The 27,892-nt window shown below is 43.2% G+C and overlaps 1 protein-coding gene across 2 annotated transcripts in view; it reads left to right on the top strand.

The window, feature by feature from the left end:
* LOC109882071 (KN motif and ankyrin repeat domain-containing protein 4-like) overlaps positions 1-27,892 on the top strand; it is a 34,013-nt gene that overhangs the window by 4,197 nt on the left and 1,924 nt on the right. For both annotated transcript variants that reach the window (XM_020474171.2, XM_020474170.2), the window contains 8 exons: positions 15,463-15,621; positions 15,806-17,446; positions 19,319-19,394; positions 21,707-22,066; positions 22,251-22,335; positions 24,678-24,897; positions 26,419-26,561; positions 26,964-27,164. In XM_020474171.2, coding sequence (XP_020329760.1) covers positions 15,603-15,621; positions 15,806-17,446; positions 19,319-19,394; positions 21,707-22,066; positions 22,251-22,335; positions 24,678-24,897; positions 26,419-26,561; positions 26,964-27,164 — 2,745 coding nt within the window. In that variant the 5' untranslated portion in view covers positions 15,463-15,602. The remainder of the gene's footprint in view (positions 1-15,462; positions 15,622-15,805; positions 17,447-19,318; positions 19,395-21,706; positions 22,067-22,250; positions 22,336-24,677; positions 24,898-26,418; positions 26,562-26,963; positions 27,165-27,892) is intronic.

Here is a 27,892-nt window from a genome sequence, read left to right on the forward strand (position 1 = left end):
CTGGGACCAGGCTAACTTCAAAGTGTTCTAGAACAAAAATCTAAACAATGTGTCTGTGTCCCCATTATGGATCTAAAACCAGAAACTAAAATGGTGGCCTTAGTGTTCTAGAACATATCATAAACCAGAAACTAAAATGGTGGCCTTGGTGCTCTAGAACATATCATAAACCAGAAACTAAAATGGTGGCCTTAGTGTTCTAGAACACATCATAAACCAGCAACTAAAATGGTGGCCTTAGTGTTCTAGAACATATCATAAACCAGAAACTAAAATGGTGGCCTTAGTGTTCTAGAACATATCATAAACCAGAAACTAAAATGGTGGCCTTGGTGCTCTAGAACATATCATAAACCAGAAACTAAAATGGTGGCCTTAGTGTTCTAGAACATATCATAAACCAGAAACTAAAATGGTGGCCTTAGTGTTCTAGAACATATCATAAACCAGAAACTAAAATGGTGGCCTTAGTGTTCTAGAACACATCATAAACCAGCAACTAAAATGGTGGCCTTAGTGTTCTAGAACACATCATAAACCAGCAACTAAAATGGTGGCCTTAGTGTTCTAGAACATATCATAAACCAGAAACTAAAATGGTGGCCTTGGTGCTCTAGAACATATCATCTTAGGGAGGCGACTGTTTTAACAGTGTCATGAGTTCAAATTTAATTTGCGTTTTTTAGTCAAGAATGCTGTGGCTGGAGATTTTTGGTTTGTAACGATGTGAGGAGAAACCAATGCATTTATACACAGGACAGAGCAGTGGTGGGAACAGGAAGAGAAACAAAGCCCTCAAATTGGCCATTGAAAAATATTGAGACTTCTTTCTTCGAATACCTTTAAAATGGGGAAAAGGCTTTAAGGGCCATCCCCACCAAGGACGATAACTATAGCGATAAATTATACATACTGTAACTATAAACATTGACGAACATCCACACCAGCGGACAGTTTATTGTTCTGCAGTAGGGGAGAGTGGGGTAAGTTAGGCCAAAGGGGTCATTTGAGCCACCCTTGTCTCTAGATAAAAAACAAACATATTTTCATCAAGTCAAATGAATATATTTTGTTAGATGAAACTTGTATCAAAAACAAAGTAGATCATTTTAAGATTGTTCAATACATCGGTTGGGGTCTCTATACGTTTTAATATTAGGACCTAAACCTAGCATGAACGTGCATACTGTACTTATAGCTGTGTGGGCTAATATAGTTTAAATGTTTGCCTTGGGGTAAGTTGAGCCAATGGCCATGGGGTAAGTTGAGTCAATGGTCATGGGGTAAGTTGAGCCAATGGCCATGGGGTAAGTTGAGTCAATGGTCATGGGGTAAGTTGAGCCAATGGCCATGGGGTAAATTGAGCCAATGGCCATGGGGTAAGTTGAGCCAATGGCCATGGGGTAAGTTGAGTCAATGGCCATGGGGTAAATTGAGCCAATGGCCATGGGGTAAGTTGAGCCAATGGCCATGGGGTAAGTTGAGCCAATGGCCATGGGGTAAGTTGAGCCAATGGCCATGGGGTAAATTGAGCCAATGGCCATGGGATAAGTTGAGCCAATGGCCATGGGGTAAGTTGAGCCAATGGCCATGGGGTAAATTGACCCAATGGCCATGGGGTAAGTTGAGCCAATGGCCATGGGGTAAGTTGAGCCAATGGCCATGGGGTAGTTTTTTCTTCCCAGGCATAATGTAAGGCCTTATTGCTGGGATGTGAGGTAACAACAGGGCCTGGCCTATGCTAAGTGTTTACAAAGACAGTTAAAGTCATGTCTGTAGCTATAACACCATAGTTAAAGTCATGTCTGTAGCTATAACACCATAGTTAGTCATGTCTGTAGCTATAACACCATAGTTAGTCATGTCTGTAGCTATAACACCATAGTTAAAGTCATGTCTGTAGCTATAACACGATAGTTAGTCATGTCTGTAGCTATAACACCATAGTTAGTCATGTCTGTAGCTATAACACCATAGTTAAAGTCATGTCTGTAGCTATAACACCATAGTTAGTCATGTATGTAGCTATAACACCATAGTTAGTCATGTCTGTAGCTATAACACCATAGTTAAAGTCATGTCTGTAGCTATAACACCATAGTTAGTCATGTCTGTAGCTATAACACCATAGTTAGTCATGTCTGTAGCTATAACACCATAGTTAGTCATGTCTGTAGCTATAACACCATAGTTAAAGTCATGTCTGTAGCTATAACACCATAGTTAGTCATGTCTGTAGCTATAACACCATAGTTAGTCATGTATGTAGCTATAACACCATAGTTAGTCATGTCTGTAGCTATAACACCATAGTTAGTCATGTCTGTAGCTATAACACCATAGTTAAAGTCATGTCTGTAGCTATAACACCATAGTTAGTCATGTCTGTAGCTATAACACCATAGTTAGTCATGTCTGTAGCTATTCATAGGTTGCACCTTTGTCACTTGTCGTGTCATGCCATTGTTATGAACATTCTCAATCCACCCTCTACCGGTGGCCCTAAAGTGGTGAAAAACCCAGTCCTTCTAGCTAATGTTATACTCATCTAAAGTCAATCTGGCGACATCGTGATGATGTCCTACTAATTATTTGCCTCATTTTGAAATGACATTGTATTGCAAAGCCACAATAATGCACTTCTGATGAAATCTTCATCAGCGCTCATTGACAATGCATTGATTCAGTCGGCATCAGTCCAAAACAATATTATGAAAAAACATGAAACCCATGAATACACCACAGTTAAAGTTATTATGTAGCTATGCACCACAGTTAAAGTTATTATGTAGCTATGCACCACAGTTAAAGTTATTATGTAGCTATGCACCACAGTTAAAGTTATTATGTAGCTATGCACCACAGTTAAAGTTATTATGTAGCTATGCACCACAGTTAAAGTTATTATGTAGCTATGCACCACAGTTAAAGTTATTATGTAGCTATGCACCACAGTTAAAGTTATTATGTAGCTATGCACCACAGTTAAAGTTATTATGTAGCTATGCACCACAGTTAAAGTTATTATGTAGCTATGCACCACAGTTAAAGTTATTATGTAGCTATGCACCACAGTTAAAGTTATTATGTAGCTATGCACCACAGTTAAAGTTATTATGTAGCTATGCACCACAGTTAAAGTTATTATGTAGCTATGCACCACAGTTAAAGTTATTATGTAGCTATGCACCACAGTTAAAGTTATTATGTAGCTATGCACCACAGTTAAAGTTATTATGTAGCTATGCACCACAGTTAAAGTTATTATGTAGCTATGCACCACAGTTAAAGTTATTATGTAGCTATGCACCACAGTTAAGTTATTATGTAGCTATGCACCACAGTTAAAGTTATTATGTAGCTATGCACCACAGTTAAAGTTATTATGTAGCTATGCACCACAGTTAAAGTTATTATGTAGCTATGCACCACAGTTAAAGTTATTATGTAGCTATGCACCACAGTTAAAGTTATTATGTAGCTATGCACCACAGTTAAAGTTATTATGTAGCTATGCACCACAGTTAAAGTTATTATGTAGCTATGCACCACAGTTAAAGTTATTATGTAGCTATGCACCACAGTTAAAGTTATTATGTAGCTATGCACCACAGTTAAAGTTATTATGTAGCTATGCACCACAGTTAAAGTTATTATATAGCTATGCACCACAGTTAAAGTTTCTAATTAGCTATGCACCACAGTTAAAGTTTCTAATTAGCTATGCACCATAGGTAAAGTTTCTAATTAGCTATGCACCATAGTTAAAGTTTCTAATTAGCTATGCACCATAGGTAAAGTTTCTAATTAGCTATGCACCATAGTTAAAGTTTCTAATGAGCTATGCACCACAGTTAAAGTTTCTAATTAGCTATGCACCATAGTCAAAGTTTCTAATTAGCTATGCACCATAGTTAAAGTTTCTAATTAGCTATGCACCATAGTTAAAGTTATTATGTAGCTATGCACCATAGTTAAAGTTTCTAATTAGCTATGCACCATAGTTAAAGTTTCTAATTAGCTATGCACCATAGTTAAAATTTCTAATTATCTATGCACCATAGTTAAAGTTTCTAATTAGCTATGCACCACAGTGTGGCAAATTGTTTGGGGGAAGTCCGACCAAGACTCAAACCAAGATCCAGCAAATGTCAAGCCAACACCTTAAGCGTTATGCCAAGACATCTGAACCGCTTGAGGAGGTCCCTGTGTGTTAGTTTAAGGCCGTTACAATGGGAACAGCCATGTACTGTACATAGCTTCATACAGCGGCCTCATCCTGGATGCTGATTGGTTAAAACGGCATTCCGTCTCGGTCCTAACAACATCCGGACCATTACATCCTCCAATCACCTGCTTCTCGGTCATTATCACTTGATCACACCACAGAATAGATAGACATGTGTGTACAGTTTAGTATCTTAGAGGTAACAGAGCGTCTCAGTCAACACCCTGCTCTCTCTCTCTCCACTAACTCCTAAGACAGTTTGTTTTGATTGACATTTCCCCTTCCCTTTCCTTCCTAAGATGTCTCTGTTTGTATCACCCCATTGAAGATACTGGAGTATTCTGTCAACAGTCACCTGTGAACATTAAGATTGCGTGCCTTGGTCTTATACCCTCTGCTGTCACAGCCCCAGGCCTGATCAGGTGTTCAAAGACTACTTTCATTTCAGTGAAAAGGCCTGGCACCACAACGTCTCCATCTACCTTTGTACTGTGATTTGTATTGTTTGTTTATATTGGGGGGCAATTGGTGTCAACGATGATGTGTGTAGCCTGGGGAATAGGGGATAAGTCACATGTTGTGTGTGGATTGTTGGGGGTCACAGGTTGTGTGTGGATTGTTGGGGGTCACAGGTTGTGTGTGGATTGTTTTAGGTCACAGGTTGTGTGTGGATTGTTGTAGGTCACAAGTTGTGTGTGGATTGTTGTGGGTCACAGGTTGTGTGTGGATTGTTGGGGGTCACAGGTTGTGTGTGGATTGTTGGGGGTCACAGGTTGTGTGTGGATTGTTGGGGGTCACAGGTTGTGTGTGGATTGTTTTAGGTCACAGGTTGTGTGTGGATTGTTGTGGGTCACAGGTTGTGTGTTGATTGTTGTAGGTCACAGGTTGTGTGTGGATTGTTGTGGGTCACAGGTTGTGTGTTGTGTGTGGATTGTTGTGGGTCACAGGTTGTGTGTGGATTGTTGGGGGTCACAGGTTGTGTGTGGATTGTTGTGGGTCACAGGTTGTGTGTGGATTGTTGTGGGTCACAGGTTGTGTGTGGATTGTTGTGGGTCACACGTTGTGTGTTGTGTGTGGATTGTTGTAGGTCACAAGTTGTGTGTGGATTGTTGTGGGTCACAGGTTGTGTGTGGATTGTTGGGGGTCACAGGTTGTGTGTGGATTGTTGTGGGTCACACGTTGTGTGTTGTGTGTGGATTGTTGTAGGTCACAAGTTGTGTGTGGATTGTTGTGGGTCACAGGTTGTGTGTGGATTGTTGGGGGTCACAGGTTGTGTGTGGATTGTTGGGGGTCACAGGTTGTGTGTTGATTGTTGTAGGTCACAGGTTGTGTGTGGATTGTTGTGGGTCACAGGTTGTGTGTTGTGTGTGGATTGTTGTGGGTCACAGGTTGTGTGTGGATTGTTGTGGGTCACAGGTTGTGTGTGGATTGTTGTGGGTCACAGGTTGTGTGTGGATTGTTGTGGGTCACAGGTTGTGTGTGGATTGTTGTGGGTCACAGGTTGTGTGTGGATTGTTGTGGGTCACAGGTTGTGTGTGGATTGTTGTGGGTCACAGGTTGTGTGTGGATTGTTGTGGGTCACAGGTTGTGTGTTGTGTGTGGATTGTTGTGGGTCACAGGTTGTGTGTGGATTGTTGTGGGTCACAGGTTGTGTGTGGATTGTTGTGGGTCACAGGTTGTGTGTTGTGTGTGGATTGTTGTGGGTCACAGGTTGTGTGTGGATTGTTGTGGGTCACAGGTTGTGTGTGGATTGTTGTGGGTCACAGGTTGTGTGTGGATTGTTGTGGGTCACAGGTTGTGTGTGGATTGTTGTAGGTCACAGGTTGTGTGTGGATTGTTGTGGGTCACAGGTTGTGTGTGGATTGTTGTGGGTCACAGGTTGTGTGTTGTGTGTGGATTGTTGTGGGTCACAGGTTGTGTGTGGATTGTTGTGGGTCACAGGTTGTGTGTGGATTGTTGTGGGTCACAGGTTGTGTGTTGTGTGTGGATTGTTGTGGGTCACAGGTTGTGTGTGGATTGTTGTGGGTCACAGGTTGTGTGTGGATTGTTGTGGGTCACAGGTTGTGTGTGGATTGTTGTGGGTCACAGGTTGTGTGTGGATTGTTGTGGGTCACAGGTTGTGTGTGGATTGTTGTGGGTCACAGGTTGTGTGTGGATTGTTGTGGGTCACAGGTTGTGTGTGGATTGTTGTAGGTCACAGGTTGTGTGTGGATTGTTGTGGGTCACAGGTTGTGTGTGGATTGTTGTGGGTCACAGGTTGTGTGTTGTGTGTGGATTGTTGTGGGTCACAGGTTGTGTGTGGATTGTTGTGGGTCACAGGTTGTGTGTGGATTGTTGTGGGTCACAGGTTGTGTGTTGTGTGTGGATTGTTGTGGGTCACAGGTTGTGTGTGGATTGTTGTGGGTCACAGGTTGTGTGTGGATTGTTGTGGGTCACAGGTTGTGTGTGGATTGTTGTGGGTCACAGGTTGTGTGTGGATTGTTGTGGGTCACAGGTTGTGTGTGGATTGTTGTGGGTCACAGGTTGTGTGTGGATTGTTGTGGGTCACAGGTTGTGTGTGGATTGTTGTGGGTCACAGGTTGTGTGTTGTGTGTGTAACAAGAACTGTGTGTCAATACGTTCCATTAACACAGTATATTTTTTATTAAATGTATTTCACCTTTATTTAACGAGGTAAGTCAGTTAAGAACATATTCTTATTTACAATGACGGCCCACCAAAAGGCAAAAGGCCTCCTTTCGGGACGGGGGCTGGGATTAAGCAACACATGACAACACAGCATGGTAGCGATACAACATGGTAGCGATACAGCATGGTAGAGATACAACATGGTAGCGATACAGCATGGTAGCGATACAGCATGGTAGCGATACAGCATGGTAGCGATACAGCATGGTAGAGATACAACATGGTAGCGATACAACATGGTAGAGATACAACATGGTAGCGATACAGCATGGTAGCGATACAGCATGGTAGCGATACAGCATGGTAGAGATACAACATGGTAGAGATACAACATGGTAGAGATACAACATGGTAGCGATACAGCATGGTAGCGATACAGCATGGTAGAGATACAGCATGGTAGCGATACAGCATGGTAGCGATACAGCATGGTAGAGATACAACATGGTAGCGATACAACATGGTAGCGATACAGCATGGTAGAGATACAACATGGTAGCGATACAGCATGGTAGCGATACAGCATGGTAGCGATACAACATGGTAGAGATACAACATGGTAGCGATACAACATGGTAGCGATACAGCATGGTAGCGATACAACATGGTAGCGATACAGCATGGTAGCGATACAACATGGTAGCGATACAGCATGGTAGCGATACAACATGGTAGCGATACAGCATGGTAGCGATACAGCATGGTAGAGATACAACATGGTAGAGATACAACATGGTAGCGATACAACATGGTAGCGATACAGCATGGTAGAGATACAACATGGTAGCGATACAGCATGGTAGCGATACAGCATGGTAGCGATACAACATGGTAGCGATACAGCATGGTAGAGATACAACATGGTAGCGATACAACATGGTAGCGATACAGCATGGTAGCGATACAGCATGGTAGCGATACAACATGGTAGCGATACAGCATGGTAGAGATACAACATGGTAGCGATACAACATGGTAGCGATACAATATGGTAGCGATACAGCATGGGAGCAGCACAACATGGTACAAACATTAAGAAGGTAGAGACAACAACATGGTAGCGATACAACATGGTAGAGATACAACATGGTAGCGATACAACATGGTAGAGATACAACATGGTAGCGATACAACATGGTAGCGATACAACATGGTAGAGATACAACATGGTAGCGATACAACATGGTAGAGATACAACATGGTAGCGATACAACATGGTACCGATACAGCATGGTAGCGATACAGCATGGTAGCGATACAACATGGTAGCGATACAACATGGTAGCGATACAGCATGGTAGAGATACAACATGGTAGCGATACAACATGGTAGCGATACAATATGGTAGCGATACAGCATGGTAGCGATACAACATGGGAGCAGCACAACATGGTACAAACATTAAGAAGGTAGAGACAACAACATGGTAGCGATACAACATGGTAGAGATACAACATGGTAGCGATACAACATGGTAGAGATACAACATGGTAGCGATACAACATGGTAGCGATACAACATGGTAGAGATACAACATGGTAGCGATACAACATGGTAGAGATACAACATGGTAGCGATACAACATGGTACCGATACAGCATGGTAGCGATACAGCATGGTAGCGATACAACATGGTAGCGATACAACATGGTAGCGATACAGCATGGTAGAGATACAACATGGTAGCGATACAACATGGTAGCGATACAATATGGTAGCGATACAGCATGGTAGCGATACAACATGGGAGCAGCACAACATGGTACAAACATTAAGAAGGTAGAGACAACAACATGGTAGCGATACAACATGGTAGAGATACAACATGGTAGCGATACAACATGGTAGAGATACAACATGGTAGCGATACAACATGGTAGCGATACAACATGGTAGAGATACAACATGGTAGCGATACAACATGGTAGAGATACAACATGGTAGCGATACAACATGGTACCGATACAGCATGGTAGCGATACAGCATGGTAGCGATACAACATGGTAGCGATACAACATGGTAGCGATACAGCATGGTAGAGATACAACATGGTAGCGATACAACATGGTAGCGATACAATATGGTAGCGATACAGCATGGTAGCGATACAACATGGGAGCAGCACAACATGGTACAAACATTAAGAAGGTAGAGACAACAATACATCACGTGAAGCAGCCACAACTGTCAGTAAGAGTGTTCATGATTGAGTATTTGAATGAAGAGATGGAGATAAAACTGTCCAGTTTATCTACTTTTATTTACAGTAGTATGCACATGTATGTAAGTGATCTTTATGAATGTATGCACAGTATGTTCTGTATGCATGGAGAGTGTGTGTGTGTGCACGTCTATTATAGTGCTTATTGCATGTGTGTAGGGCGTCATTCACAGCGGGACTGTTCAGTCAGTGGTGTTTCTCTGTTTACTGCATAGCTGACATTGTTTGGGTCTGTGGCTGCGTGTGGCTGTCACTGTGGTCCCCCAAGAGGCCAGAGACTCTAGCACCTACCCACTGAGGGGTCTGGAGAGAGAGGGGGTTTAGAGTCTAGCACCTACCCACTGAGGGGTCTGGTGAGAGAGGGGGGTTTAGAGTCTAGCACCTACCCACTGAGGGGTCTGGAGAGAGAGGGGGTTTAGAGTCTAGCACCTACCCACTGAGGGGTCTGGAGAGAGAGGGGGTTTAGAGTCTAGCACCTACCCACTGAGGGGTCTGGAGAGAGAGGGGGTTTAGAGTCTAGCACCTACCCACTGAGGGGTCTGGAGAGAGAGGGGGTTTAGAGTCTAGCACCTACCCACTGAGGGGTCTGGAGAGAGAGGGGGTTTAGGGTTATAAAGGGGAAGGAGGGAGGAAGCTTTGGAAGAGGGCAGTGACTAAAAGAAGTGTGATATGGGTGGTCAGGATAGACCAAAAGAAGAGTGAGATGGATAAATATGGGTGGTCAGGATAGATTAAAAGAAGACTGAGGTGGATAGATATGGGTGGTCAGGACAGATTAAAAGTAGACAAGATGGCTGGAGGACAAGAGGGGAGAATGTAGAATAAGTAAAGAGAGTTGAAGGAGAGAATTATCAGGAGAGAAATATATTGAGGAAGAGAAACAGAGAAAGCAGGGAGGCCGAGAGAGTAGGAGAGACATTTTTATATGTAGGAGTGTATTGGGTTCCCTGGCTATTGGTCTCAACCGTCTAGGAGTTATTTTGAGATCTGTATTTGGACTGAAGGTCTATAATCAGGGGCGGACTGGCCATTTGGCATTTCGGGAAATTACCAGATGGGCTGGTCCATTATCTGGCTAATAATGGGGGCCTCAGGGAAAATAATGGGCCGGTGTGTTAGAAATGCCAAGGCTGATATAATCAAGGGAACATCAGGCCTTCCACTGTTATACGCAAGTCAGTAGGGTTAATTCTGATGTACGGATGAAGCAGGTGAGTGAGTGAGTGAGTGAGTGAGTGAGTGAGTGAGTGAGTGAGTGAGTGAGTGAGTGAGTGAGTGAGTGAGTGAGTGAGTGAGTGAGTGAGTGAGTAAGTGAGTGAGTGGTCAATGTTAATGCCACAAGTTCATGATCAGCTGTCCACTCGAAAATCCAGGGCGAGTCCTCATTTGGAAATATCAGAAGTAAACCACAAGTCCACCAGTTCCAGAAATGTAGGCCCTAGTGCATTCAGTATGAATTAGAAGGATACAGAAGGTTGTGTAAACATAAGGTTACTTAATAACCACTTTTATAAATATCAGTTACAGTGTCTAATTTACTTATTTTTTCAAAATGGTAAAAAGAAAATCAGAGTGAAAATAACAGTGTTTTACATGCTCCGTGTGCAGAACCGTTTGATAAATACAGAACAGAGATTAGAACACACAGAACAGAGATTAGAACACACAGAACAGAGATTAGAACACACAGAACAGAGATATTAGAACACACAGAACAGAGATATTAGAACACACAGAACAGAGATTAGAACACACAGAACAGATATTAGAACACACAGAACAGAGATTAGAACACACAGAACAGACATTAGAACACACAGAACAGAGACATTAGAACATACAGGACATACATTAGAACACGCAAAACAGACATTAGAACATGCAGAACAGACATTAGAACATGCAGAACAGAGACATTAGAACATACAGAACAGAGACATTAGAACACAGAACAGAGACATTAGAACATGCAGAACAGAGACATTAGAACATGCAGAACAGAGACATTAGAACATACAGAACAGACATTAGAACAAACAGAACAGAGATTAGAACACACAACAGAGACATTAGAACACAGAACAGAAATTAGAACACACAGAACAGAGATTAGAACACAGAACAGGGACATTAGAACATACAGAACAGAGACACTAGAACTCACGAAACAGAGGCATTAGAACACACAGAAACGAGACATTAGAACACAGAACAGAGACATTAGAACACACTAACACACTTATAACTATATCTATTGTTTTTATTTTTGTTGTTGTTGTGTGATTTGGATTAATCCCCTCTACCACACGGAACCCCACTAATCTACTGACGGAACGTAAGGGGTGGCTAACAACAGACCTCCATCCTATGCTAGCTGGCTACCGATGCCCTGGCTAGCTGTCTAAATCACCAACCAACCTCTCCACTCACCGGACCCTTTTGATCACTCGACTAAGCATGCCTATCCTTAATGTCAATATGTCTTGTCCATTTCTGTTCTGGTTAGTGTTTATTGGCTTATTTCACTGTAGAGCCTCTAGTCCTGCTCACTATACCTTATCCAACCTATTAGTTCCACCACCCACACATGCAATGACATCTCCTGGTTTCAACGATGTTTCTAGAGACAATATCTCTCTCTTCATCACTCAATACCTAGGTTTACCTCCACTGTATTCACATCCTACCATACATTTGTCTGTACATTATACCTTGATGCTATTTTATCGCCCCCAGAAACCTCCTTTTACTCTATGTTCCAGACGTTCTAGACGACCAATTCTCATAGCTTTTAGCCGTACCCTTATTCTACTCCTCCTATGTTCCTCTGGCGATGTAGAGGTGAATCCAGGCCCTGCAGTGCCTAGCTCCACTCCTATTCCCCAGGCGCTCTCTTTTGACGACTTCTGTAACCGTAATAGCCTTGGTTTCATGCATGTTAACATTAGAAGCCTCCTCCCTAAGTTTGTTCTATTCACTGCTTTAGCACACTCTGCCAACCCGGATGTTCTAGCTGTGTCTGAATCCTGGCTTAGGAAGACCACCAAAAACTCAGACATTTTAATTCCAAACTACAACATTTTCAGACAAGATAGAACTGCCAAAGGGGGCGGTGTTGCAATCTACTGCAAAGATAGCCTGCAGAGTTCTGTCCTACTATCCAGGTCTGTACCCAAACAATTTGAACTTCTACTTTTAAAAATCCACCTCTCTAAAAACAAGTCTCTCACCGTTGCCGCCTGCTATAGACCACCCTCTGCCCCCAGCTGTGCTCTGGACACCATATGTGAACTGATTGCCCCCCATCTATCTTCAGAGTTCGTGCTGCTAGGCGACCTAAACTGGAACATGCTTAACACCCCAGCCATCCTACAATCTAAACTTGATGCCCTCAATCTCACACAAATAATCAATGAACCTACCAGGTACCTCCCCAAAACCTTAAACACGGGCACCCTCATAGATATCATCCTAACCAACTTCCCCTCTAAATACACCTCTGCTGTCTTCAACCAAGATCTCAGCGATCACTGCCTCATTGCCTGCATCCGTAATGGGTCAGCGGTCAAACGACCTCCACTCATCACTGTAAAACGCTCCCTGAAACACTTCTGCGAGCAGGCCTTTCTAATCGACCTGGCCGGGGTATCCTGGAAGGATATTGATCTCATCCCGTCAGTAGAGGATGCCTGGATATTTTTTTTAAATGCCTTCCTAACCATCTTAAATAAACATGCCCCACTCAAGAAATTTAGAACCAGGAACAGATATAGCCCTTGGTTCTCCCCAGACCTGACTGCCCTTAACAACACAAAAACATCCTATGGCGTTCTGCATTAGCATCGAACAGCCCCCGTGATATGCAGCTGTTCAGGGAAGCTAGAAATCATTATACACAGGCAGTTAGAAAAGCTAAGGCTAGCTTTTTCAAGCAGAAATTTGCTTCCTGCAACACTAACTCAAAAAAGTTCTGGGACACTGTAAAGTCCATGGAGAATAAGAACACCTCCTCCCAGCTGCCCACTGCACTGAAGATAGGAAACACTGTCACCACTGATAAATCCACCATAATTGAGAATTTCAATAAGCATTTTTCTACGGCTGGCCATGCTTTCCACCTGGCAACTCCTACCCCGGACAACAGCACTGCACCCCCAACAGCAACTCGCCCAAGCCTTCCCCATTTCTCCTTCTCCCAAATCCATTCAGCTGATGTTCTGAAAGAGCTGCAAAATCTGGACCCCTACAAATCAGCCGGGCTAGACAATCTGGACCCTTTCTTTCTAAAATTATCTGCCGAAATTGTTGCCACCCCTATTACTAGCCTGTTCAACCTCTCTTTCGTGTCGTCTGAGATTCCCAAAGATTGGAAAGCAGCTGCGGTCATCCCCCTCTTCAAAGGGGGGGACACTCTTGACCCAAACTGCTACAGACCTATATCTATCCTACCGTGCCTTTCTAAGGTCTTCGAAAGCCAAGTCAACAAACAGATTACCGACCATTTCGAATCTCACCATACCTTCTCTGCTATGCAATCTGGTTTCAGAGCTGGTCATGGGTGCACCTCAGCCACGCTCAAGGTCCTAAACGATATCTTAACCGCCATCGATAAGAAACATTACTGTGCAGCCGTATTCATTGATCTGGCCAAGGCTTTCGACTCTGTCAATCACCATATCCTCATCGGCAGACTCGACAGCCTTGGTTTCTCAAATGATTGCCTCGCCTGGTTCACCAACTACTTCTCTGATAGAGTTCAGTGTGTCAAATCGGAGGGTCTGCTGTCCGGACCTCTGGCAGTCTCTATGGGGGTGCCACAGGGTTCAATTCTTGGACCGACTCTCTTCTCTGTATACATCAATGAGGTCGCTCTTGCTGCTGGTGAGTCCCTGATCCACCTCTACGCAGACGACACCATTCTGTATACTTCCGGCCCTTCTTTGGACACTGTGTTAACAACCCTCCAGGCAAGCTTCAATGCCATACAACTCTCCTTCCGTGGCCTCCAATTGCTCTTAAATACAAGTAAAACTAAATGCATGCTCTTCAACCGATCGCTACCTGCACCTACCCGCCTGTCCAACATCACTACTCTGGACGGCTCTGACTTAGAATACGTGGACAACTACAAATACTTAGGTGTCTGGTTAGACTGTAAACTCTCCTTCCAGACCCATATCAAACATCTCCAATCCAAAGTTAAATCTAGAATTGGCTTCCTATTTCGCAACAAAGCATCCTTCACTCATGCTGCCAAACATACCCTTGTAAAACTGACCATCCTACCAATCCTCGACTTTGGCGATGTCATTTACAAAATAGCCTCCAATACCCTACTCAACAAATTGGATGCAGTCTATCACAGTGCAATCCGTTTTATCACCAAAGCCCCATATACTACCCACCATTGCGACCTGTACGCTCTCGTTGGCTGGCCCTCGCTTCATACTCGTCGCCAAACCCACTGGCTCCATGTCATCTACAAGACCCTGCTAGGTAAAGTCCCCCCTTATCTCAGCTCGCTGGTCACCATAGCATCTCCCACCTGTAGCACACGCTCCAGCAGGTATATCTCTCTAGTCACCCCCAAAACAAATTCTTTCTTTGGCCGCCTCTCCTTCCAGTTCTCTGCTGCCAATGACTGGAACGAACTACAAAAATCTCTGAAACTGGAAACACTTATCTCCCTCACTAGCTTTAAGCACCAACTGTCAGAGCAGCTCACAGATTACTGCACCTGTACATAGCCCACCTATAATTTAGCCCAAACAACTACCTCTTTCCCAACTGTATTTAATTTTTATTTATTTATTTATTTTGCTCCTTTGCACCCCATTATTTTTTTATTTCTACTTTGCACATTCTTCCATTGCAAAACTACCATTCCAGTATTTTACTTGCTATATTGTATTTACTTTGCCATCATGGCCTTTTTTGCCTTTACCTCCCTTCTCACCTCATTTGCTCACATTGTATATAGACTTGTTTATACTGCATTATTGACTGTATGTTTGTTTTTACTCCATGTGTAACTCTGTGTTGTTTTATCTGTCGAACTGCTTTGCTTTATCTTGGCCAGGTCGCAATTGTAAATGAGAACTTGTTCTCAACTTGCCTACCTGGTTAAATAAAGGTAAAATAAAAAATAAAAAAATAAAAAACACAACAGAGACATTAGAACACACAACAGAGACATTAGAACACACAACAGAGACATTAGAACACACAACAGAGACATTAGAACACACAACAGAGACATTAACAACAATAATCTACACATGTTCTCACCCTCCTCCTCTGTCCTGTTTGCTCTCTCTTGCCAGGCAGTCAAGTTGCTTTCCATCACGAGAAAAGAGTCACAACGCCTGTAGAGGTTGGCCAGAGAGCAGAAACTGACTGGCACTCAGTCTACCAACAGACATATAATGTGCTAAAAAACAACGCTCACAACTGAAGCCTGACAATGACGGACAAACTAAATGGTAACAGCTTTAAAAATATATCATATCAAATGTATCAATGAAAATTGGCTACCTTTTTGATAGTTATATGAAACAAAATGTTTGTTAGATAATTCCTAAACACATTTATGCTCCATACACTATAGTGCTTATTATGTATCAATGCTATGATAACAAGTATAGAAACACTGTAATCCTTTTTTAGGAAATGGGCCCAAAGCCCCAGAGAATAGGGTGAAGGGGAAGCCTCCTCCGTACTCTGTGGAAACACCCTATGGCTTCAGCCTGGACCTGGACTTCCTCAAGTACGTTGACGACATCGAGAAGGGCCACACCATAAAGAGGGTCCCCATCCAGCGCCGGAGCAAGGGGCAGAGGCCCAGCACTCTCCCCAGGAACCTCAATCTCTCTGGGCATGGCTACCAGCCTAGCGCCTGGGGCTCCACTGGAGCTCTGGCCTCCAGGTCTCGCCTCCCCAACCCCCACCAAGGCTATGGCTCTTGGGCTTATGACGGCAGATCGCTAGCCTCCCCTGGAGGATACAAGTCTGTGGCAGAGATGGAAGCCAGTATCAGGGCCTTTGATGAGCAGCCCTTGGGGGAGCACATCAGGCCCAATCTCCTGCGGGCCTCCAGCCTGCCTCTCACCGTCCTGCTAAGGAAAGGTTCAGAGTCAACTGAGGACCCGGCCAGTCTCCGAAGCTCCAGAGACCATCTCAGAGGAAGGGACACTTCCACGGAAGACATCTTCTACTCCCTGGACCGTTCGTCCAACTGTCAGTCCAACCAGGATTTTTCTGGAACCATGCGCCGACTCAATGAAGCCCTGGAGCACATGGGCAAGCTGGAGGAGGAGGTCCGGGTCATCCCAGAGCTCAAGGCACAGATCTACATCCTGCAGGAGGAGAGGGAGATGCTCCGTCTTGGACTGAACCTCAAACCCGCATCCCAAACTTTCTCCAACAGGGCCAAAGATCACTCTTACGTGACCTCTGACCTCAAAAGACCCAGGAAAGATAGTAATCTCTTCCTCGCCAACAATGATGTCACCGATGACGACTCTAACCAGACACACGAATGGAGGACAAGCACAGACCTGGATGAGCTTCTCACAGTGACGTCTCTGCAGGCCAAAGTAGCCATGCTGGAGCAGAGGCTTCACGAGAGCAGCCTGGACCTCCAGAAGGCCACCGTGCTACTGAGAGAACAGCAGGAGGAGGGCCGGAGGAACGATGAGAGGATGTGCCAGCTGATCAGGAACACTGGGGACTGGGGGAGAGCAGAAAGAGTCCCTGTGGAGCAAGATGAAAAACAGACTGAGAATTCTTCTCGGTGGGTCTTAGCAGGTGTACATGGTACATCCATTAGAGAAAGCTTGAATGTAGAAGCTTTGTCGACAAATACAGTGACCATTAGAACAAATAGACAAAACCCAGGCACTCAGATTGAGGACCTAGAAGATGATCAAGTTTGGGTTTCAGCTAGCTCTTTCATGATGGATGCCCAAGCGAACAGTCTTGGAGCTGGTCAACACAGTTCAAAAACGGTGGTCCATTGCTCCGTCAGAGAACCAGGCCTAGCAGTACCCATGGAGCACATGCCCCAGGAGGAAGCCCCCCCAGGGAGCATGGATCAAGCTGTGGCAGCCCTCCACGTAAAGAGGATCCAGTGTCTCCTGGAACAGCAGTGGGAGTGTCTGTGTGGGGGGACAGCACCAGAAGGGGGCAAGGCCCTGGAGCACCCAGACCCCAAGGTCAATTCACTGCAGGAGGAGATGATGAGTCTGGTTCATACTCTTTCCGCCTACTACATCCATGGATCCAGTGACAGAGAGGTTTCTCAAGGAGGTATAGCCTATTTTCACAGGTCTTTCGGGTTGATTTCCAGAACACAGATTAAGCCTTTTTTCTGGACTAAAAAGTATACTCAATGAAGAATCTCCATTGAAAGTGCTTTCTAGTCCAGGAGAAGACTTGATCTAGGACTGGGAACCTGGAAAACAATTGACAGTCTACATTGACAATAAATATTTTCAATTAAATATAAAAAGAAAAGTTATTTGGAACAAGGAATCATTTTCTCAGGTTCCTTATAAAGCCAATTGAATTCCAATGTTTATTTTATAGAACAGAGCTCTTTTGTCTTTCATAAATGAGACATTTTCGAATTCATTTGAATTTCAAAGCACAGTCATAATGTAATACAATCGATTCCCAATGCTTTTGAAACCCCATTCACGTCACGTCAGCACATTTAACTCATAGCTATTTCTCCATCTAGCATGAAAGATTAGGTCCGATTTATGAGTCAATGACAGGAATTTACTGCACACAAAATCCCATTACCATGTCAGAGACTACTTACAGACAACTTTCCTTGCCTCTCTCACATTGAGACCCACAATTCACGATGCAGTGTAAATGAATTGTTATAGCTGGCCTGGCTTTATTCATGATAGATGTGTATTGATGACTGTAACTCTCATACTGTATGTATTTTATGAAGAATTTTGATTTGCCATATTGGAATGACTCTACAGTTCCTACAAGTACTTCCCTTCTCTACCTTTGTACTAGCACTTTGGTCATAGTTACAGGGAAATTATTTTGTTCTTGTGCTAAAGACAATTCAATGCTGCTGAGGACACAACTTACCAGACTCGTGTGTCTAATTAAAGCAAAGAAATTAACATAAATACAGTTTATATGTAGTTATCAAACTTCCCATCATTATTAGGCTACTAACCATGTATAATGGAGTATGTTTAAGGACTGTCTATTTCCATGTCATACTGTGTGGTTGGTTCCACCTGAAATGACAATAATTTGCAAAGCATTTACAATTCTGGATTTTTTATAAAGGGTGCGAGCTTCACCAACCCTTTAGTTGTTGTTGTTTGTTTAGCCGTTGTTGTATTCAAAGTGGGACCGCGTGATTTAACAACTCCTACGCCTTAAAAAAAAAGGTTTCGTCTCATCTAGGGTTGCAAAGGAAGGGTATATTACTAGAAACTTCTGAAGTTTACCAGAACTTTCAAGGTATTTTAGGAGTTTTATCTAGTGGCCTTTTTTGGGGGTACTTTAGATTATCACAGGTGTCTGTAATTATCTCTGTCCCTCTGTGTGGCCTTATCACATGTTAAATATTAATATAGACCATCAACTTAGTGAATACCATAGGGTGTTTAATATGAGACTTTCAGCATGAAATATCCTTTATACTGGTTTTATATTACTACGTCAATATGTCTTTGTTGTAAATGTTTTGGCGCCAAACTGGTGGTAGTTGTGTAAGAAGTCAATATTTGGAAGAGTCTCATAATTAATAGAAAATAATGCCATTGTTCATTAAATAGCTTTTTGGCTATTTTCTCTTGAATTATGTGGCCAGAGCAGTGGTTCCCAACCTTTTTTGGCTGCTGTACTACCAACTGAATTTTGCTCTGCCCGGAGTACCCCTGAAGTTCCCCCTCATTTTACCAGTAGACCTATGGTCACATGAGTCTTCTCATGTACCCCCTGTGGATAGACCAAGTACCCCCAGGGGTCCTAGTTCCCCTGGTTGGGAACCTCGGCACTAGAAACACATTGGCAATATGAATAATAGATATGAATACATTTGTTTAAAGTTATTCAAGTATAAATTACCAGAGTTCCTATAGGTTACCATAGCTTTTACCAGTAGCTTTGCAATCCTAATCTTGGCATTTTCTCTCCCAGTCCCAAAATCCATCATGAAGAGAAATGGGAGTGCTCGGATGTCAAAGAACCTCCACTTTGCTGGTGTGAACGGAGGGTAAGACACTAGACTCCTGACATTTATGTTGTTAACAAATAACTAACTTGAGCATCACCCTCTGAATGTATGACCAATTTATGGCTAACCCTGAAGATCTCACTGTGCAGCAACTCAATTTGGGTACAGTCTACGTTTAGCTATGAAAACCTCTTGTACAGAGCCTTCAGAAAGTATTCACACCCCTTGACCCTTTCACATTGTTTTGTGTTACAGCCTAAATTTAGATTAGAGATTATGTGTCACTGGCCAACACACAATACCCCATAATGTCAAAGTGGATTTATGAGATGAAATGTTTTAAGTCAATAAGTATTCAACCCCTTTGTTATGGTGAGCCTAAAGTTTAAGAGTAAAAATATGCTTCACATAATAAGTTGCATGGACTCACTCGGTGTGCAATAATAGTGTTTAACATGATTTTCGAATGATTAACTCATCTCTGTACCCTCAGCCGAGGAGTGAATTTCAAACACAGATTCAACCACAAAGACTAGGCAGGTTTTCCTATGCCTCACAAAGAAGGGCACCTATTGGTTCAATGGGTAAAACATTTAAAAAGCAGACGTTGAATATCCCTTTGAGCATGGTGAAGTTATTAATTACACTTTGGATGGTGTATCAATACACTCAGTCTCTACAAAGATACAGGCGTCCTTCCTAACTCAGTTGCTGGAGAGGAAGGAAATGGCTCAGGGATTTCACCATGAAGCCAATGGTGACTTTATAACAGTTGCAGAGTTTAATGGTTGTGATATGAGAAAACTGAGGATGGATGAACAACATTGTAGTTACTCCACAATACTAATCTCATTGACAGAGTGAAAAGAAGGAAGCTTGTACAGAATAAAAATATACCAAAACATGCATCCTGTTTGCAATAAAGCACTAAAATAAAACTGCAAAAATGTGACAAAGAAATTAACTTTATGTCCTGAATACACAGTGTTATGTTTGGGGCAAATCCAGCACAACACATCACTGAGTACCACTCTTCATATTTTCAAGCATGATGGTGGCTGCATCATGTTATGGGCATGCTTGTCATTGGCAAGGACTAGGAAGTTGTTTTAGGATAAAAAGAAACGGAATAGAGCTAAGCATGTGGAAAATCCTAGAGGAAAACCTGGTTCAGTCTGCTATCCAACAGACACTGGGAGACAAATTCACCTTTCAGCAGGACAATAACCTTAAACAGAAGGCCAAATATACACTGAGTGTACAAAACCGAGTATCGAGTTCCCCTCAGAACAGCCTCAATTCATTAGTAATGGACTCTACTAGATGTCGAAAGCATTCCACAGTGATGCTGGCCCACATTCACTCCAATGCTTCGCACAGTTGTGTCAAGCTGTCTGGATGTCCTATGGGTGGTGGACCATTCTTGATAAACACAGGAAACTGTTGGGTGTGAAAAACCAGGCAGTGTTGCAGTTCTTGACACACTCAAACCGACGTGCCTGACACCTACTATCACCTACTACCCAGTTCAAAGGCACTTAAATCTTTTGTCTTGCCCATTCACCCTCTGAATGGCACACATACACAATCCATGTCTCAATTGTCTCAAGGCTTAAAAATCCTTCTTTAACCTGTCTCTTCCCCTTCATCTACACTGATTGAAGTGGATTTAACAACTGACATCAATAAAGGATCATAGCTTTGGTCACCTGGTCAGTCTATGTCATGGAAAGAGCAGGTGTTCGTAATGTTTTCTCCACTCAGTGTACACTGGAGTTGCTTACCAAGATGACAGTGAATGTTCCTGAGTTGCCTAGTTATGTGCAAATATTGTACAATCCAGGTTTGGAAAGCTTAGAAATTTACCCAGAAAGACTCACAGCTGTAATCGCTGCCAAAGATTATTCTAACATGTATTGACTCAGGGGTGTGAATACTTATGTAAATGGGATATTTCTGTATTTCATTTGCACAAAGAAAATTACAAAATGTTTTCACTTTGTCATTATGGGTAAGAAAAAAATATATTTAAACCGTTTTGAATTCAGGTTGTAACCAAAAAATATGAAATAAGTCAAGGGGTATGAGTACTTTCTGAAGGCAATGTACATGGATAGATTGTCAGGATGGCTGTACACACTTAGAAAAAAGGTGCTATCTAGAACTTAAAAGGGTTCTTTGGCTGTCCCAATAGGAGAACCCTTTGAAGAACCCTTTTTGGTTCCACAGAGGGTTCAAAATGGAACCCAAAAACGGTTATCATATGGGTACAGCTGAAGAAACCTTCTGGAACCCTTTTTTCCTAATAGTATAATGGCAAAACACATTGGTTCCTACTGATATGCATTTAGCTTTGAAACAACACCAAATGAGGACTTGGATCGTAAGAGCCATGCAAAGGAGGACATGTCAGCCCTACAGCAACAACCAGAAGGACAACCTTACCCTGGGGAGATGGCAGAGAAACTTGCAGACCATGGGGGTTCCAACCATGGAGACCAGAAAGAGGGAGACCCAAGCCCAGGTCAAGAGATGATGGAAGGAACCGATCCGATGGACCAGACTACTCAAACTGCAGAACCAGAAAAACAGACAGATAGTGGTGGGGATGTGGAAGCTGCAGAACCAGAGGAACAGAACAAGACAGACACAACACCAGAGGAACCCATGGAAGCAGAACCAGATCCAAACACAGATCCCAAACAAGACAGGTGAGGGGAACTGAGTATATTGTATTTCGTTCATGAATTATACAATTTGATGATTTGCCAGTTGTTTTGGCATATTCATTTTTTAATTTTGAAAAGTGTCATGACGATCTTTATTGTAACGTATTGACGTTGGTGAAAGTATATGAATGGGACTCATGGGACTGATGATTCTATGTCCTCATAGGGAGGCTGTAGAAGGGGAGTTCATAGCAGCATGTCATTTCGTCAGCGATCACATGGATAACATGGATAACCCCAATGATGAAATGGTACGCATGGTACAGAAATACACTTAGACATAGGCCTATAGGAACAAACCTAATTACACAAGCCTTATTCAACATGAATGGCTGTCAACACAGATAAGGCAGGCACTACCAAAACACAGTGTGTTAATGATGAAATCATTTTTCATTTAATGAAGAGGAGCATAGTTATGCACCTCATTACTTTCATTAGCATCATTAAAATGTACAGGTAATTGCCAAAATAAAGGAAACACCAACATAAAGTGTCTGAATAGGGCCACCACGAGCCAGAACAGTTTCAATGAACCCTGACATAGATTCTACAAGTGTCTGGAACTCTACCGGAGGGATACGACACCAGTCTGTCATGAGGAAATACAGCATTTGGTGTTTTGTTGGTGGTTTTGTTGATTGTGTTCATCTGGGTTGAGATCTGGTGACTGAGACGGCCATGGCATATGGCTTACATCGTTTTCATGCTCTTCAAACCATTCAGTGACCACTCGTGCCCTGTGGATGGGGGTGTTGTCATCTGTCGTGGAAATGTTCTCTATTTACCAAATCATGAGAGCAAACCACAACACAAGTCAGAGTTAGTTATCAAAGTCCATCTTTAATTATATGAGCTCTATCACAACCCTGTGACTCTCAGATCAATTCAGTGTCCATCAATGAATTCTCTGAGAGCCCCCTCTACATTGCAACTGAGATCTTTTAATAGCAAAGATCCACCCCCCCTAGACGACATGACAAACCACAGGTCTTAGGAACTTACACAAAGAAAATACTTTACTTCAGAGAGGAGTATCCCCAGACAGACAGAGTTGGCTATAAATTATCCTTCAGTTTGGTCTCCTAAACAAAGCTCTTATTTCGTCCTTGGTACAAAATGGTACCAAGACATTACCCCCACCCTATGATATATATCAAATTGTCATTTAGATACAACCAATCCCGAACAAGCTCACGGAGAGGAGAGTGAGGCTATAGGTTAAGATAGGAGCAATAAAAGAGGGAGCATAGAATGATTCCAGACACTGCCATCCTCCTCTCCCCGATGGGAAAAGTAGGGAGTGACTGGCACACAGACACAGTGGAGCCAAGAGATATGTTTACACATGATGATACTTTGACCTCTCCCCTCTCTGCGGCCCAAGCAACTTAGTATTGACATAGAACAGATACTGCAACCCCGCCACAGTATTATACAAAAATAACATTCTGATGAGAAGTAACTTACAAACATATGATGAATATAAAACATCTTACCTATGTTACCACCTAATTCGGATTATTCCCCAACACATCCTATGGGGGCAAAGCCATGGTAACCAAAATAATGGTCTGCCCAGCATTTATATACATGACCCTAAGCATGAACGGATGTTAATTGCCTTATTAACTCAGGAAATACTCCTGTGGGGAAGCACCTGCTTTCAATATATTTTGTATCCCTCATTTACTCAAGTGTTTCCATTATTTTGGCAGTTACCTGTATATCTGCTGTTAGCGTCGTTAACATGTCTATGTGCTGTTAGCGTCGTTAACATGTCTATCTGCTGTTAGCGTCGTTAGCATGTCTCTCTGCTGTTAGCGTCGTTAGCATGTCTCTCTGCTGTTAGCGTCGTTAACATGCCTCTCTGCTGTTAGCGTCGTTAACATGCCTCTCTGCTGTTAGCGTCGTTATCATGTCTATGTGCTGTTAGCGTCGTTAACATGCCTCTCTGCTGTTAGCGTCGTTATCATGTCTATGTGCTGTTAGTGTCGTTAACATGCCTCTCTGCTGTTAGCGTCGTTATCATGTCTATGTGCTGTTAGCGTCGTTAACATGTCTATGTGCTGCTAGTGTCATTATCATGTCTATCTGCTGTTAGTGTCATTAACATGTATATCTGCTGTTAGTGTCGTTAACATGTCTATCTGCTGTTAGTGTCATTATCATGTCTATCTGCTGTTAGTGTCATTATCATGTCTATCTGCTGTTAGTGTCGTTATCATGTCTATGTGCTGTTAGTGTCGTTATCATGTCTATCTGCTGTTAGCGTCATTATCATGTCTATCTGCTGTTAGTGTCGTTATCATGTCTATGTGCTGTTAGTGTCGTTATCATGTCTATCTGCTGTTAGCGTCATTATCATGTCTATCTGCTGTTAGTGTCGTTATCATGTCTATCTGCTGTGCGCATTTTCTCCCTGAAATATCCAAGGGTTATGGAAATAAGTCTTCAGTTAAACTGATCTTAGATCAGAGTCTATGGCAGGGCTGTGGGCAACTCCAGTCCAGGTGAACCACAGTGTGTGCAGGCTTTTGTCCCAGCCCCAAACTAACTAACACTCCCTGGTTATCTTCCGTCTGTTCCCCAGAGGCGTGGCCTGGTGGTGCTGTTCCAGCATTGGTTCCGGGTGGCGGCTGAGGAGGACTCTCTGGCCAATACGGTGTCTGTGCACCTCAGAGAGGTGAGGACGGCCACGCCGTCGCTCCTCCCCTTCTTAGTTAACATGGCAGACGACAACGGCAACACAGTGCTGCACTACAGCGTGTCTCACACCAACTACCCCATTGTCAGCCTGCTACTGGACACAGGTAGGCACCACTGTGTATGTGTGCATGATTACACTATTATGAGAATGGTGAAGGTAGGACAGTATGTGTACATAAGAACTCACTGTATGGGATATCTACACGGTTCCACAGTCTATCTACACTACCGTTCAAAAGTTTGGGGTCACTTAGAAATGTCCTTGTTTTTGAAAGAAAAGCAAATTTTTTGTCTGTTTAAAATAACATCAAATTGATCAGAAATACAGTTTAGTCATTGTTAATGTTGTAAATTACTATTGTAGCTGGAAACGGCAGATTTATTATTGAATATCTACATAGGCGTACAGAGGCCCATTATCAGCAACCATCACTCCTGTGTTCCAATGGCACGTTGTGTTAGCTAATCCAAGTTTATCATTTTAAAAGGCTAATTGATCATTAGAAAACCCTTTTCCAATTAGGCTAGCACAGCTGAATGTAGATATTCTATTTTAAAAAATCTGCAGTTTCCAGCTACAATAGTCATTTACAACATTAACAATGTCTACACCGTATTTCTGATCAATTTGATGTTATTTTAAACGGACAAAATATGTGCTTTTCTTTCAAAAACAACGACATCTCTATGTGACCCCAAACTTTTGAACAGTAGTGTACATGGTTCCACCGTGTATCTACATGGTTCCACAGTGAATCTACATGGTTCCACCGTGTATCTACATGGTTCCACCGTGTATCTACATGGTTCCACCGTGTATCTACATGGTTCCACAGTGTATCTACATGGTTCCACCGTGTATCTACATGGTTACACCGTGTATCTACATGGTTCCACCGTGTATCTACATGGTTCCACAGTGTATCTACATGGTTCCACAGTGTATCTACATGGTTCCACAGTGTATCTACATGGTTCCACAGTGTATCTACATGGTTCCACCGTGTATCTACATGGTTCCACAGTGTATCTACATGGTTCCACCGTGTATCTACATGGTTCCACAGTGTATCTACATGGTTCCACCGTGTATCTACATGGTTCCACAGTGTATCTACATGGTTCCACCGTGTATCTACATGGTTCCACCGTGTATCTACATGGTTCCACCGTGTATCTACATGGTTCCACCGTGTATCTACATGGTTCCACAGTGTATCCACATGGTTCCACAGTGTATCTACATGGTTCCGCAGTGTATCTACATGGTTCCACCGTGTATCTACATGGTTCCACCGTGTATCTACATGGTTCCACCGTGTATCTACATGGTTCCACCGTGTATCTACATGGTTCCACCGTGTATCTACATGGTTCCACCGTGTATCTACATGGTTCCACAGTGTATCCACATGGTTCCACAGTGTATCTACATGGTTCCGCAGTGTATCTACATGGTTCCACAGTGTATCTACATGGTTCCACAGTGTATCTACATGGTTCCACAGTGTATCTACATGGTTCCACAGTGTATCTATAGTCTCTCTTGAAACAACACTACAAAAACACAAGTAGACATGAAGGTCCAATACACGTTTCTAAATGAGTGTGTGTTCCCTCTGCAGGTGTTTGTGAGGTGGACCTTCAGAACAAGGCGGGGTACACAGCGGTGATGCTGGCCTCCCTGACGGCCCCGGACAGCTCTGGGGACTTGGAGGTGGTCGGCAGGCTCATGGAGCTGGGGGACGTCAATGCTCAAGCCAGCCAGGTCACTGTCACTGCCTCTGTCGACACCAAATACACACCTCATACTTCATCCTAACTCTATTACATGGTACATATTGTACTGTAGGACCAAGCATCTCAGTCTTCTAACCCTGGCGTTTTTAAGCGCCATGCTCTATCAACTGAGCCACATGGGAATACCGTGGAGTCTTTCTGCTCAGAAATCATAATAACATGTCTTAACTGACCCAAGGGCCGCGCCAGCATCATTTTCCTCTCTATTTTAAACACACTACAAAACATTGTCCTATAAGACCAGCCTCTGTACTAAAGATGGATTTGCCCAAACTGCCTCCTGGCCAGTCAGTTTCAGCTCTCTCTGCATGCTGAGATAATTCTCATCTCTTGGCCCTCCTCATCCCTCTGCCTGTCTCTCTCCCTCCAGGGGGGTCAAACAGCTCTGATGCTAGCAGTGAGACATGGCCGGGGCCTGATGGTGCGTCTGCTGCTGCGCTGCGGGGCCGACACCAACATCCAGGACTGCCAGGGGGCCACGGCCCTCGTGTGCGCCTGTGAGAGGGGCCACACACACATCGCCCGGCTGCTGTTGCAAGCAGCCGAATGTGACACCAGCGTCACTGACAGGGTGAGTGCTGGATGGATACACTACAGAACACACACACACAATCCAACCACCCCCTGAAAGCCTCAGGAATTTCACCATGAGGCCAACGGTAACTTCAGGAGACGACAATACATCTAACAACCTGCTCCTACGCCACCTAGTGAATAGGACTACAAATTACACTCTTGGGGGGAATTATCAACCATCTCAAGTCATTTATTTTGCCATTATAAGACTCAATGTTAACAGGATGTCAGTCCTCTTTTCTCACTACAATTAGCGACTTTGCAGCAGCTTAGGCAATTGGAAGCATTTGATAGCCCAAATACCTCGGTTTGAGTCCCAAATAGCACCCTATTCTCAATGGGCCCTAGTCAAAAGAAGTGGACTAAACGAGGAATAGGGTGCAGTTTAGGATGCAACCCGTGACTCATTGAGCTGAGAGTGACAGCGTGGCTGTTCTATAATAACACTCAGCTCTCTGTGGATTAATGATGCCTTTTGTTGAGGCAAACCTCACTGGGCTTTGACAAGCTAATCACTAATCTGCTAAATCTGTAGGGAAAGAGGGTAAAAATAAAAAGGGAAATCCTGTAGGCTGTCCAACTCTCCCCGTAGACTGGCAGAGAATAAGAGCGAAGCTTTCTCAGTTTAGGGCCTTCTGCTTTGAATTGACTCCAGCCTATCCTCAAAGTGTTCATTGAATCAATTCTTATTCACTTGGCGAATGTGCACTATACTGTTTTCTC

This window comes from Oncorhynchus kisutch, linkage group LG27 (genome assembly GCF_002021735.2).
Source record: "Oncorhynchus kisutch isolate 150728-3 linkage group LG27, Okis_V2, whole genome shotgun sequence".
NCBI lineage: Eukaryota > Metazoa > Chordata > Actinopteri > Salmoniformes > Salmonidae > Oncorhynchus > Oncorhynchus kisutch.